This window comes from Sciurus vulgaris, assembly GCF_902686455.1.
Source record: "Sciurus vulgaris genome assembly, chromosome: 1".
Lineage (NCBI taxonomy): Eukaryota > Metazoa > Chordata > Mammalia > Rodentia > Sciuridae > Sciurus > Sciurus vulgaris.
In genome coordinates this window covers 165065157-165078763 of record NC_136461.1, presented here as the reverse complement: position 1 = coordinate 165078763, position 13607 = coordinate 165065157, and the positions used below count along the sequence as shown (strand labels likewise).

Here is a 13607-nt window from a genome sequence, read left to right as displayed (position 1 = left end):
TAATCTTATTTTCCAAATTAACCTTTAATAATTGTCAATATCCAAATGGTATTACAATTTTAGAAGGTCACACCCAAATATCTTGGTTTCAGTGACAGAAATTAGTTACTCAATGTTCACACAAAGGTAAGTAGTTCCATTCACAATTTATTGAATTATAAATCAGATTAATTAGATGTTATGATGATTAAGAAGAGAATAAACCTGAAAAATAGTCATAATGGGCTCTTGGATGTCAAGGTGTCTACCAACATTATTGGAATGTTTAAATTATTAGAAGTTAAGAAAATTAAGTACCTATCAAGGATTCAATAAAAATATTTTTAAAAGATGATCATATTTGGTAATAAATTATTTATAAAACTGATAATTTCAAAATAAATAAAACCTGAGTTGAAAATGCCTCTCCCCCCTACCCCACCCTAGCACACATATTGTATATCCCCATTTTCATTCAGGCCAGTGTGCCTCAACCTTTAATGAGCATACCTGTCTGGATTTCCCATTAAGCAAGCAGGTTGTGGGGCCTGACAATACACTTCTAACAAGCAACAGATAAAGCTGATGCTGCTGAGCCTTGGACCACCCCAGGAGCAGCAAAGTGACCCAAATGTATCCTCATCAGGACAATATCTGGCCTAACAAGTGTACGGTTTTATAGTCTCCAGGTTGTAATATTTTGCAGGTTGTAATATTTTGCAATCAAATAAATAACCAAAAATGATCACAAAAAATAAGTCTTAGAAGAAAAGAATGTTTTAGTTAAGTGAAAGCTTGAAGTAAACCAAGTTGGCAGTGTTTCTATTTCTCTGACAGGGACATCTCTGATACATTACAATATAAATCAGTAAGCCAAGTTGTGGTAGTTTTAAAAAAATGAAGTTACTATAGCTTGAGGCTCTCCTCCAGTTAATTCAAGTCCAGAAAATTCAAGCCGTACACTGCAAAACCACTATTAAAAAATCTTTAATGGTAAAGTGTCCTTTTAAATTATTTGTAAACTTGTTTTAAGCTACCCCATCTTCTCCTCCTCTTTCAACAATCAAATGCTGCTTTTTCTTCTGTCTTGTAGCTAAACAGCGTGTAACACCCAATGCTCCTCCCTTTAGAAATCGAACAAAATTGTCTCCGACCAAAGGGCCCAATGCAAAAAGGTTGGCTTCTTTAACACATTCATAGGTATATGCATCTATTTCCACAGGATTACCCTTACATGTGATTGGCTGGCTTGAGTTATGGCCTAAGTAACACCCTTGTTCCTTTAAAAAAGAAAGATTAGGATGAGAACCTATCAATACCACAGCTGCAGACAGCTTAAATATTTTCTTCAATCCAGAGATGCTTTGAAGAATGCATTTCATGTCCGACTTAAAGGAAAGCACATGGTGCTCAGGAAAACTGGTATAATCAGACAAAAGATTTGAGTCAGCAGAATATATCTGAGTACACATCATATGATAGACTTTATGATATTCAGGATAAAGCTTTTGGGGAAGCTGCTTGAAAATTAAGCTTGGATCAGTCACTCGTCTGCGAAACACATGGATCACAGGGATATTATTGTTGTAAGCACATAGTACTGCATCAGCTGCAGTAAGCCCAGAACCTACAATTAACACTGGATCCACTTTGCCACATAACTTTCCTTTGCTTATAGCAGCTCCAAATTCAGACATTGAATGAAACACAAAAGGAAAATCTTCCCCTTCAATTTCGAGATGAGCAGGAGAATCCAATGTTCCAGTTGCTAGAGCTACATTCTCAGCAAAGAGGCAAAAGGGAACATGAGAACCATCTGCTGTTCGCTGATAACCTCTGATTTCCCAGTTTCTCTTGATAAATTTTGACTTCTCTATCTGTAAATGCTTTGTTGAAATATCTGAGTCTTGACTATCATTATCATCCTGATCTCTGTAGAGTCTTGATACAGAGGTTATATAAGTATTCTCTCTGAAATTCTTCTGAAGACCCATGACTTTTACATAATGTTTATAGTAGCGAGCTATTTCTTCTGGCATAACTCGATCCCCCTTTAGATTCCTAAAAAAGGAAAAGAAAAAATAGCCTATGAAGATAGTACTTAAATTGCCACATTTATTACTTCTCTAATAAGAACTGGAATCTTTTTTTTGTTATCTGTTACCTTGTACTGTCTTAGCTAAAAATTATCCTAATATTTATAAAGAAATCAGTTTTTGTTTTTAGTTAAAAATTGTTAATGAATTAGTTTATTAAAGAGGAAGATCCATGAGGGCAGGGACATTAATGCATCTTTGTTCCCCCAAAGCCATTCATAGTGTTAGCTCAAAAAAATTGTGTGATAAACTTTCATCAAATAAATGAAGGGATTAACATGTAGACATCTGAAAAATCATACTATTTTATATCTTAGTTGTAATCTGTAACTGTCAACTGAATTATTTAGATTATAATCATTAAGAGATTACAGGTCTAACTGCACTATCTATGCTTCTTAAAAGATTTATAGATACCGTCCTGACATGATTGTTTGTTTGTTTGTTTATTTTTGGTACCATGGATTGAACTCAGGGATGCTTAAACACTGAGCCACAACCAGTAAAACAGTAAAAACAGACCAAATCATTAAACATAATTCACTGTAACTTGTAAAGAGAAGTTCATAATTTTTTAATTTTTTATTTTGACATAGGGTTTTGTTAAATTGCTTAGGGCCTTGCCAAGTTGCTGAAGCTGGCTTTGAACTTGCGATCCTCCTGCCTAAGTCTCCTGTGCCTCAGGGATTATAGGGGTGTGGCACCAGCCCAGACTGACATGATTTTTATTAAAGTTACAGTTTTCTAAATGACCAAAAATAATTCAGATCTGTCTTCTGCCGAATAAAATCATTTTACATCGAAGTAAGATGTAACATTTTGCTCAATGTGTTTTCCTAAAAAGTTTTTTCTTAAAAGTGTAATCTGTTCTTTATGAACAAAGTTCATTAGCACATCCTTCATTTTTCACTTGGCTTGTAATGTCCCTAACAAACCAACCCAAATTAGAAGTAGGTAACAGAAAAAACAGACCAAATCATTAAACATAATTCACTGTAACTTGTAAAGAGAAGTTCATAATTTTTTTAAAAAAATTTAATTCATTTATTTAGAAAGCATTAAGTCTTAATAATTACAAAAAACCCACAAAGTGGTTACTATTATTATCTCCTATTACTTCTCCTTTATTATAGAATAGAAAACTCACATCTACTACTAATGTATGTCTCTACATTAGAAGTTAAAGTCAGGACTCAAGCCTGTCAATCTCTAAGAGATATTAATCTGCTCTTTACACTGCAAAGGCAGGAGATAAAGATAATATTTATCATAAGACTAATTTTCACATAATATTCAAGATACAATATGCATAATATAGAAAGACAAATGCTGGTACAAAATCATAAAGCATCTTCCCTTACTCTTTTTACAAAGGAAGTATGTGCTGAGCAATTTGGCTTGCTTATTTAAAAAAATCAGGAACTTGTACAACCCGCGTGATTTTGTAACTCTGTTTAAACCCATATATAATTCCATTTTACAAAATCCAAAATGATAATTTTAAAAGTTTAATCTCAATTTCTTGTTGTTTTAAATTTCAAATGAAAAAAAAATTCTATGGAAAAACATGGTTTTCTAATAACTCAAATGTTACATCCCTATTCTAAAAAGGCTAAGTAACTTCCTGCTTTAATTTATTTCCATTAGTGGTCCAATTAGAGTAGAGTCTCTGTATTAGTAATTCCTAATTTAATGTCTACTATTCATGAAAACGATAGTTTTCCTTATTTCTCCCTTCAATTTTAGGTTCTTTCCCCCAAAATAAATAAATTTTTATTCTTCCAAGAGATTTCTTCTGTTACTCCTACTTTCATATTCTCTTAATTAGATACTTTCATGCTCAAGTAGCCAACAATATCCCAAATTCTGAGTTTATTCCATCATTCTACATTGTCAATCATATAATACCTTTTACTCTGAAAGTCAAGCACTTTAGGTATATAACACAAGATAGGAATAAATGAAGTTACATATCCACTCATAAAAATGAGTAGTTGAAAATGTAAAAAATACTATGTGGGGCTGGGGTTGTGGCTTAGTGGCGGCAGAGCACTTGCCTGGCACGTGTGAGGTGCTGGGTTCAATTCTCGATACCACATATAAATAAATAATAAATTAAAAACAAATTTAAAAAAGGTCCATTTAACACTAAAAAATTTTTTTAAAAAATGATATGTGGGTAGTTGAGAAAATAACCAAACTGATTTTTTTGGGGGGTGGGGGGGTGCGGGTACCAGGGATTGAACACAGGGGCACTGAGTCACATCCCCAGCCCTATTTTGTATTTTATTTAGAGATAGGGTCTCACTGAGTTGCTTAGTCCCTCACTGTTGCTGAGGTTGGCTTTGAACTCATGATCCTCCTGCCTCAGCTTCCAGAGTCATTGGGCAAACAGTGATTTAACAGGAGTGATTTAACAGGAAAGAAAAAAATTCATGATTAACAAAGTCACACACACAAAAAATCTATAAACAACTTCTTATTTCTATGCTTAGTTTTATAACATCTCTGAAAGGAAAGTGTAGATCAAAATCACTGCTTCAAGGACACATTTTCATTTGAAAAACAAGTATATTTATATTCTTCATTCAGGACAGGACCACAGATAGTGTGAAATTTTAGCAGTCTCTTTTTCATCTTACACCAAAGAATTTTTAAATAGCTTGATCATTACCTTCTTTTGTTAGATATCCAATCTTTAAATTTAAGTCCAGGAAGCTCCATCCAATTTCCAAAGCTGATTGTCAACATGGAACCTTCCATATTCTATTAAGATAAAAAAAAGTAGGTAAAAAACATAAAATTTTTTAAAAGCTAAAAACCATCCCATTTATAACAATTAAGACTCAGGATATGGTGTGCTTTAAAGTACTCATAAATGACTGTATAAATTGCGTCTGAAATTTTAATCCAATAAACTTTTACATACTTTCATTATTTAGTATTATCCATTTCTACATCTTCTTTCAAACAGTTTTACATTTGTAAAACATTTAAAGGATTATACAATGCCTATACACAATACTGATATCGTTGGTTTACAACTGATATGATAATCATGTATATAATACATATTAATGTGATGGCCTATGATGGATATGTTAACTCAGATGTACCTGTGATAGGAATGTCACTATTTTTACTTTTTTTTTAACAAAAGAAAAAATGTTCAGTAATTTCTAAAACTTGAGACTTTTTCCCATTTTAAAATTACTTACAGAATTTTATTTTTGGTAGTACTAGGGATCAAACCTAGGGCCTCCACATGCCAGACGAGTATTCTACTTTGAATCCAGATCCCAATTATAGCCTTTTAAAAATTAGAAAACTACTTTTTACTCTTCACCAATTATAATTCTGAAGTCTAGGTTGGTTTGGATATAGCAGCATCTTTTCCTACAAATAGAAAAATAAGCAGTGGTTTCCTGAGAAACAGACTCACTGCTGGAGTTAATGATGTCATCAAAGAAGTGAGCACTTCAAGCTTCCTCTACCTACTTACTTCTGCTCTGCTTGATACAAAGGAATCAATATCCAAGGGTCAAAGCACCTATCCCATAACCAATAATCTCTATCAGCCCACTGCTTTAAATAATGGTTTCTGCTTTCATTATTTTCTTGCTCTGTTTTTATACAGCCCAGCACTGAGAATGGAGCCTATATCATATTTTTTTTTAACTAACATTTATAGAAAACTTAGCATGTGCTAAGCCCTATGAAGCATTATTTGAGACAGCATATAGGTCACCACCACGGGGAAAGAATGCACCAAGCTGCACATGATCTGAGGCAGACTGGCTTTGATAATAGGTTCAAAATCAAGAAGATTAATCGTTATTAAGAGGAACTGTTAAAAATTTACTGAATCAGAGATTTTCTTGAGTAATAACTGCCTCATCTAGAAGTCAACCTTCAAGCACAACTACTGTTGAGAGGTAGTACTGTTTAGAGCCTTAGTTCTTTGATGTCTTCACTTTTTTACCAATCAGCGGTTTGGTTTTTTGGTTTTTGTTTCCTATGCAATCTACAAGCCATGAATGCTTGCTGTCATGGAGACTGTAGTGTATTATGGGAGGCAAACCAGACACAAGTATCATAGGAACATATGCAAACTATTTCCTCAAGGATACATACAAATGGGTTTCCAGGAGTGTACCATTAGAAAGAATATTCCAGGCAAAATAAAAATTAACATGAGAGCTTAATGAGAAAGAACTTAAGTGTCTTTCAAAAAATAAAATTCAGCAGGCTTGGGTTATTCCAACCTTTCATTATTAAGAAAGGCTTGTCTTTAGGACAGGTCCTTGTCTGCCACCTCCTAGAAGATAACTCTGAGTCTCTGAAGTATTCCACTTGATAAGACTTTGTTTTTTTTTTACATGCCTGAGGCCTTGGTCATGTTCTACCAGTGAGACCATGTAAGTTTAGACCAACAATATGATTTACCATTAATGTCAGTGTTTGCTCTGGAGGCAAAGGTCTGAGTGGCTGGGGTCAGCCACACAGGCACTGCTGGCCTACATGACTGCTGGTCCATAAAATATTCCTAGACACCAAGCACGAGTGATTTTCCCTTGTTGGCAGCTTTACCTGTGTTGCCACATACTGTTCACTGTTGAGAGATTTGAGCACATCTCTATGTGAGTCCACTACGAGGGGGCATCTAGAAGCATACTTTTGGTTTCTCCTTGACTTTGCCCCATGAGCCTTTTCCCATTGCTGTGCTAAATCTGTATCCACTCATTGCTATAAACTGTAAGCAGGAGTAATCATTTTTCTGAGTACTGCGAACACTAGTGCATCATGGAGCCTGAACATGAACTTGGATTCTGCAATATGAAAATGCTAGAGCACATACTGCCCTCTCCCACAGCAAAGGGACAGGTCCCCATCGCAGGTCCAGCAAGTGCCAGCTACCCTTTGCACGTCAGCTGTTGTTAAGGGTCATTGCATGTCTTTCTGCTCATCTGGGTTTTCTTTAGTAACTGTGAGACACAGACAGTTTTTATGTCAGATTTGGCCTTCGTACTCTGCTGTGTGCCTGTGTCCTCGCCTGTTGTCACATTGAAGTGTTCCTCATTTTTGATGTGTATGAGCTCAAAATGCCATGAATACTAAACGTTTGTCCTTTATATGTATTGCAAATATTTTTCTACTGTTATTTGTCTTTTAGATTTTTTTTTTTTTTTCTTATACAAATGTGTCTTTCTCTGATTGTAACAGTAATGTGTAGGTTGTTTTAGCATAGAAAACCTGGAAAATACAGAAGAGCACAAAGCTAAAGATATAATAAACATTGCCAGTCGCATCCCTGGAAAAGGGGCTGGGGATATAACTCAGTTGGTAGAGTGCTTGTCTCGCAAGCACAAGGCCCTGGGTTCAATCCCCAGCACCGCCAAAAAAAAAAAAAAAAGAACAAGCATCCCTGGAAAAAAGAAAATGACAGAGCACAGAATGACAGCATGGGGAGTAAGGCAAGAAAGCTAACTAGGAGTTAAATCACACATCAGGGAGTTTGTATACTATACACTAAACAAAAGGGGAACAATTAAGGGTTTTATCCATGGGCATAACATCTCGGATGATGTTTTAGTAAGACAACTCTGGCTTTGGTATGAAGAATACAAAACAAGCTGAGTGGGAAAGTTATTTAGAAAAGTTTTGCAATAATTTGGGTGAAAGATAATAATGGCCAATATTAACAACATTACAATTATGATAGGGAGAAGCAGAGTAGGTGGACTCAAAATATGTCTATGAGATAAAGAATGTTAGGGTTGGGGGTGTTGCTCAGTGTACAGTACATACTGAGCACACATGAAATAACTGGTTAAATCCCCAGCACACAAAAATAAGAAAGAATAGAAAAGATCTGGTGATGAATTTGAAATGGGAGTTGAAGAAAGAGACATCAAGGAAGACTCCCAGGTTTCTGGCTTGAGAAACTACATGACAGTGTAATTTAATCATAAGGAAATTAAAGGAATTAGATGACTAAGATGATTACTTTTAGGCATGTTGAGTTTCAGGACACCTTTGGAATAAAAAAAAGGTGAGTATATAGGAGAAAGAGCAATACAGGGTAGAGATTTTTATGGGAGAATCAAGCAGTATCCATATGCCAGTCATTGGACTAGATGAGATAACCCAGAGAATATGATGATAAGACCATGGCTTGGAATAAAGTTCACAGAAGCACAGTTTTAAAGAACAAGCGTCCACAAAGGTAAATGAAAAGAAGTACTGAAGAGGAAGAAAAACAGGGAGACTGAAGGTTCAGAGAATCTAAGAAATATGTTAAATTTAAATGTCAAATGCTACAGATCTGTTATGGTTTGGATGGGAGGTGTTCCCCAAAAACTCATGTGTGAGACAATGCAAGAAAGTCTGAAGGCAAAATGACTGAGTTATGAAAGAATTAACCTAATCTGAGCATTAATCCCAATAGGGATTAACTGAGTAATGACTATAGGCAGGCAGGGTGTGGCTGGAAGAGATGGGTCAATAGGGGCATGTCCTTGGGGTTTATATTTTGTCCCTGAGGGGAACACTCTCTCTGCTTCCTGGTGCCATGCTCCCAGCTGCTATCCTCCACCATTCTCTTTCACCATGATGTTCTGCCTCACCTAGTGCCCTAAGGAATAGAGTCACCTATGGATGGACTGAGACCTCTGGAACCATAAGCCCTGAAATAAGCTATCCTCCTTTAATTGTTCTTGTAAGGTCTTTTGGTCACTGTAGCAAAAAGGCTAAAAACAAGATGTCAGAAAATTGAGACTCTTCATCAAGTTAAGCAAAAAAGGAATTACTGGGCTGGGATTATAGTTCAGTGGTAGGGCGCTTGCCTCACGTGTGTGAGGAACTGAGTTTGATTCTCAACACTACATATAAATAAATAAAATAAAAATCCACTGATAACTAAAAAAATATTTAAAAAAAGGAAATTTCCAACCTTCAGAAAGAACATTTCCTATATGGAACACCAGGGACAGTAACTAGAGTGAGGGAGCTAAGAAACAGGAGGCAAAGGCATGGAAGATGGTATGTAATCATCAGGTAATCAACAGGTAATCATCTCAAGACGTTTGTGTTAAAGGAAAGCATACAGACAGGCTGACACCTTATTTTTTTTTTTTTTAAGAAGAAAATAAATTTAGCAATTTACATAATGACCAATAAAAGTTGGCAGAGAACTAATGACATAAGAAGATATGGAGAGATCACAGATTGTCCTTGAGAAGACAACAGCCCAGAATATAGCTGGAGGTACCCCTCAGGAGAAGTGATACATCTTCCATTGTAACAGGGACAAGAAACAAAGAATTAACATGAACGCAGGCAAATCTGTAGGGTAAACTGTGAAACTGTGGAGCTTCAATCCTGTTCAATTCTATTTTTTCTGTAAAATAAGAAACAAAAGTGTAAAAGAAATAGGTCTGAGAAGAACTGAGTAAGGAAACATCAATGCCACCATGTACTGTTTATGGCCCAGAAGAGTTTGAAAAATACTTTTCTGAGTTGTATGATTTTTCTCCCCAGGGGGTTTAACAGCTTAGATAAAGTATACAGATAGATGAACTGTCTTTTTGCCAAACCTATAATAGAAGGACAATGAGCCAAGGAAGTTAACTAGGAAAATGGTTAAATCAGTAGACTGTAGAAACTAAGCTGGATAAGGAGGTGAAGATCAGGGCTGGACCATTCTGTTTTTGAAAATTGGGTTCATTCTAAGTAACTGGGTGATGCAGTTTAAGAACAGAAATTGTGTTCAGAACATAAGATGTTTGAGGACTTAGGTTTCACAAATTGAGCGATTATGAAAGATAAGATCTATGGTGGAGCTGCTGGAAGAATACAGAAAAAACTATTGGGAATGAGAAGTGAAGAGACTATGATGAGGCTAAGGTGCTAGTTCTGCATCATGCGTGTAGAGGCAAAGTCATTCAAGGTGATTTCGGAAATAATAACCAAGGACCACGAGTCAGAGGTCACACATTTAGTAACTGATGGATACAATTTGGAAAGGTAAAGAAGCTAGAAAATGACCAGTTAAAGGATCATGAGAATTTACAAAAGAGCAACTGAGAAGTAAAGAGAACTTCAATCTCACTGGCAAACTGATAAGACAAGGGGCAATGGGAGAATGAATAGGTTTCACTTCAGAGGGCTGCAGTGGGAAAGGTATCTTTAGGAAAAAACAAGTCATTGAGAAAGGGAGGAGGAGCATCAAATGGTTAAGCCTTCAAATGGTTAAGGATGTAGGGAAGCTTGTTTAACACTGAGGTTCTAGAGGATATAGTTTATAAAGCTTGGAAAAGAAGAGAGTGGTGAGAAACTGGATCACAAAAGAAAACAACTATAAGGAGATAAGAATGAGAGAGTTAACTAGGATGTGTGTAGCACATGGCAGAGGAAAAAGCAGCACAAACACATAAATAGTACTACAGGCAAGCATTTTAAGATGGTATGCAATGGAGAGATGGGAAAAAATAATTATGCCTGGGAAGGTCAGGAATCCTCATTATAAGTATTCTTGACAAGTGTATCACGGCTCGAATATAAAGTATTGATATCCCTATTCTGGTCAACACATTCATGAAAAAAAGACAAGGAATTTTTACGTATGTTTCAAATTTTACCTCTGATTCAAATATGCTTTTAGTCATGATGGTTTATTCAGATGTTAACTTTTCTATATTAAAGTGAAAGAAATGAAGTACAAAGACACCAATTATTCCCTGCACAATTTTCTAAGCAGAAAAAGTTAGGTATACAATAATTTATGGCTCAGGAATTTATGGCTTTTTCAAGAAATGAAGTTTTATTAAGAATTCTTCTCAGCTGGTGGGATATAGCTCAGAGGTAGAGTGTATGCTTAGCATGTGTAAAGGCTGGGTTCAATCCCTAATATCAACCACATAAAAAAGAGAGAGAGTACTAGTTCACAGAGCAAATACAAACACAGCTTTGCAAGTAACGGAAGTCTTTCTTATCTTGTATTGGTTTCACAGTTACAGACATTTGTTATAGCTCATGAGATTATACACTAAATAAATGCAGCTTATTGTAAATCAATTCTTAAATGAAGTTAATATTAAAAAGTAAAAGTAAAAAAAAAAAAAACTTAAGCTAAAAGGTACAGATAATTGGACAGCTGCTACATATTACCGTAAAAAAAAAAAAAACTAAGATTTTTAAAAGGTATTAGTCATATATATTATCTAGGAATATCCCAATACCCAGAAATAGTCACTTAACAAATGTAAACCACTTTTTAGATGTGTAACATTGTACTAATACAGGAATAGTCAACTGAAGTTTGTATTAAATTAAATTGCATTTGGTTATTTAACATGCTAAAGTTCTTATAAAGTCTATTTCATAACACAACAAATTAAATTATTTAACATTCATTTGTATAACATATGAACATTCATTACATTTTGAATTCTAGATACTATATTAACTACTAAGGGTCTAAGAATAAAGAATAAATGGCCCCTACCTAATAAAATGCACTGGATGAATCTTCAGTTTATTGGTTCTCTGCTTTAACCTCTGCTATGGACTTAAACTATCCCCCTACCCCAAATTTTTATGGTGAAGTCCCAATCTTCCATGTGACATCATATAGAGATGGGGCCTTTGGGAACTGAGGGTTAGGTGAGGTCATGAAGGTAGGTCCCTTCAAATGGAATTGATGGCTTTACAGGAAGAGACTGTTCTCTGCACAAGTGAGGGCACAGTAAGAATGTAGGTGGCTGCTTGAAAACAAAGAAGATAACCATTGCGTGGATCCAAATTAGCCAGTCCCTGAAACTTGGACTATGCTGCTTCCAGAACTGTGAGAATTAAATACCTATTGTTCAAGCCAACCAGTTTATGCTTTTTGTTATAGCAACTGGGCAAACTTTTAAAAATATTTTTTAGCTGTCAATGGATCTTTCTTAATTTTATTCATTTATATGTGGTACTAAGTATTGAACCCAGGGCCTCACATATGCCAGGCAAGTGCTCTACCACTGAGCCACAACTCCAGTCCCAACTTCTTTCTTTTACAGTAAATTTTTCATTTTTATCTTGAAAATGTCTGGAAATAATGGATATTGGTTTTGAAATAAGATGTGAGATGTTGTCAACTTGAAAATAAATGAATGAATTTTATAATTTTTGTAAGATACTATAGAAAAATGCTAATGCTAAGATTGTATTAATAATAAATAAAATTTGACCTTAACTACTACAGGTAATTAAATGATATTTAAAGCAGCATTAAAATTCTTCTCAGATAAAAATGCAGTAAACATACATAAGAGTATTATAATGCTTATGAATCAACTTGATTTTTCATCAAGTCAATATATAATAATTCATTCACACTAAAAGGCTAAGAAAAAATATACTCACATGCCAAGCCCCACCAGGTGGACCTTTACCAAGAACTAAGTGAGGGATATAGTGATGCTGCTCTAATTTCCAATGCAAAATGGATGGATAATCATACCCAAAGTCAGCATCTGGATGAAGAAGAGTGTCAAAAAGTACTGCAACTGGATTGGATGATCGGCCCTCAAGGCCCTCAGACAAGTATTCTAAGTCCTGAATGAAAAAAAAAAGATAGAGTGAAAAAAAAATCACAATGACCATAATAACAACAGTAAAAGTCATTACTCTAATTCAGCATTTCCCAGATAGTGAATTATAGAATACTGACGTTCCCTGAGATCTTAAATTTAGGTTCAACAAAGCTAACCAGATCCTTACACTGTGAAAGTTGAAGATGGCTTCTGAATGCAAGTATCAACTGTTATGCTCACACAATAAAAAGGAGCACTTCCCAAATTTATGTGAGCATAGCACCTATTAAAATTCCACTAAGATACAATTTGGGAAATTCAGAAAATAAGTAAATATAAGTAGACATAACTTAGCAGAATATATTTATGAATCTAAAATAAAAATGAGTTTTATTTAGAACAAAGGATTTTTAACTAAGAAACAATATTTAAATAAATAATCTTGTGTCAGCATAAAAATTTTTTTTAAATTGACATAATAAACAATACCTGATCAACAATGGAAAGATGTCTTGCTTCTTCTAATTTACTATGTAAAATTGTATTTGGGTGTATTGCTTCTGATGATAAATATGGTCTGTAGCCTGATAACATATAAGAAAGGCATATTCCTGAGGGTCCATTTCCTATTGTTACAAAAGTAGAAAGGGGTAAGTTAATAATCTTGTTATTGGCTTTTCTCCTATTTCCAAGATGGCTCTTCTCCCTCACTTATTCTTTCTTCTCTAATTTCTTTAAAATGTCTCACAAGATGTCTCACAAGATGTGTCAAAGATTTTGACCTTTGCTTCTCTCCTATTTTCTTTAGGGAATCTCATCTACTGAAGGTTTCAGTTCTTTATGCTATAACTCTCTAAATTAGTTCTCTACATGAACTTTTTCCCCCAAAATATATCCCACATTTCCATATGCTACTTCCTCACTCCACCTGATTCCTACTAATAACAAACACAAT

The 13607-nt window shown here is 34.9% G+C and overlaps 1 protein-coding gene across 3 annotated transcripts in view; it reads right to left on the bottom strand.

Annotated features, from left to right (window-relative positions):
- Positions 1–13607, bottom strand: part of OSGIN2 (oxidative stress induced growth inhibitor family member 2) — a 27990-nt gene continuing 14383 nt past the window's right edge. Inside the window, exons 3-6 of one of the 3 annotated variants that reach the window (XM_079100852.1) lie at positions 13142–13278; positions 12483–12674; positions 4750–4841; positions 1–2040 (exon numbers count right to left, since the gene is read on the bottom strand). In XM_079100852.1, the coding sequence (XP_078956978.1) occupies positions 1008–2040; positions 4750–4841; positions 12483–12674; positions 13142–13278 (1454 nt within the window). In that variant the 3' untranslated portion in view covers positions 1–1007. Of the gene's footprint in view, positions 2041–4749; positions 4842–5293; positions 5406–12482; positions 12675–13141; positions 13279–13607 lie in introns of those variants that run through there. The other 2 variants (XM_079100853.1, XM_079100854.1) reach the window with 2 other exon arrangements.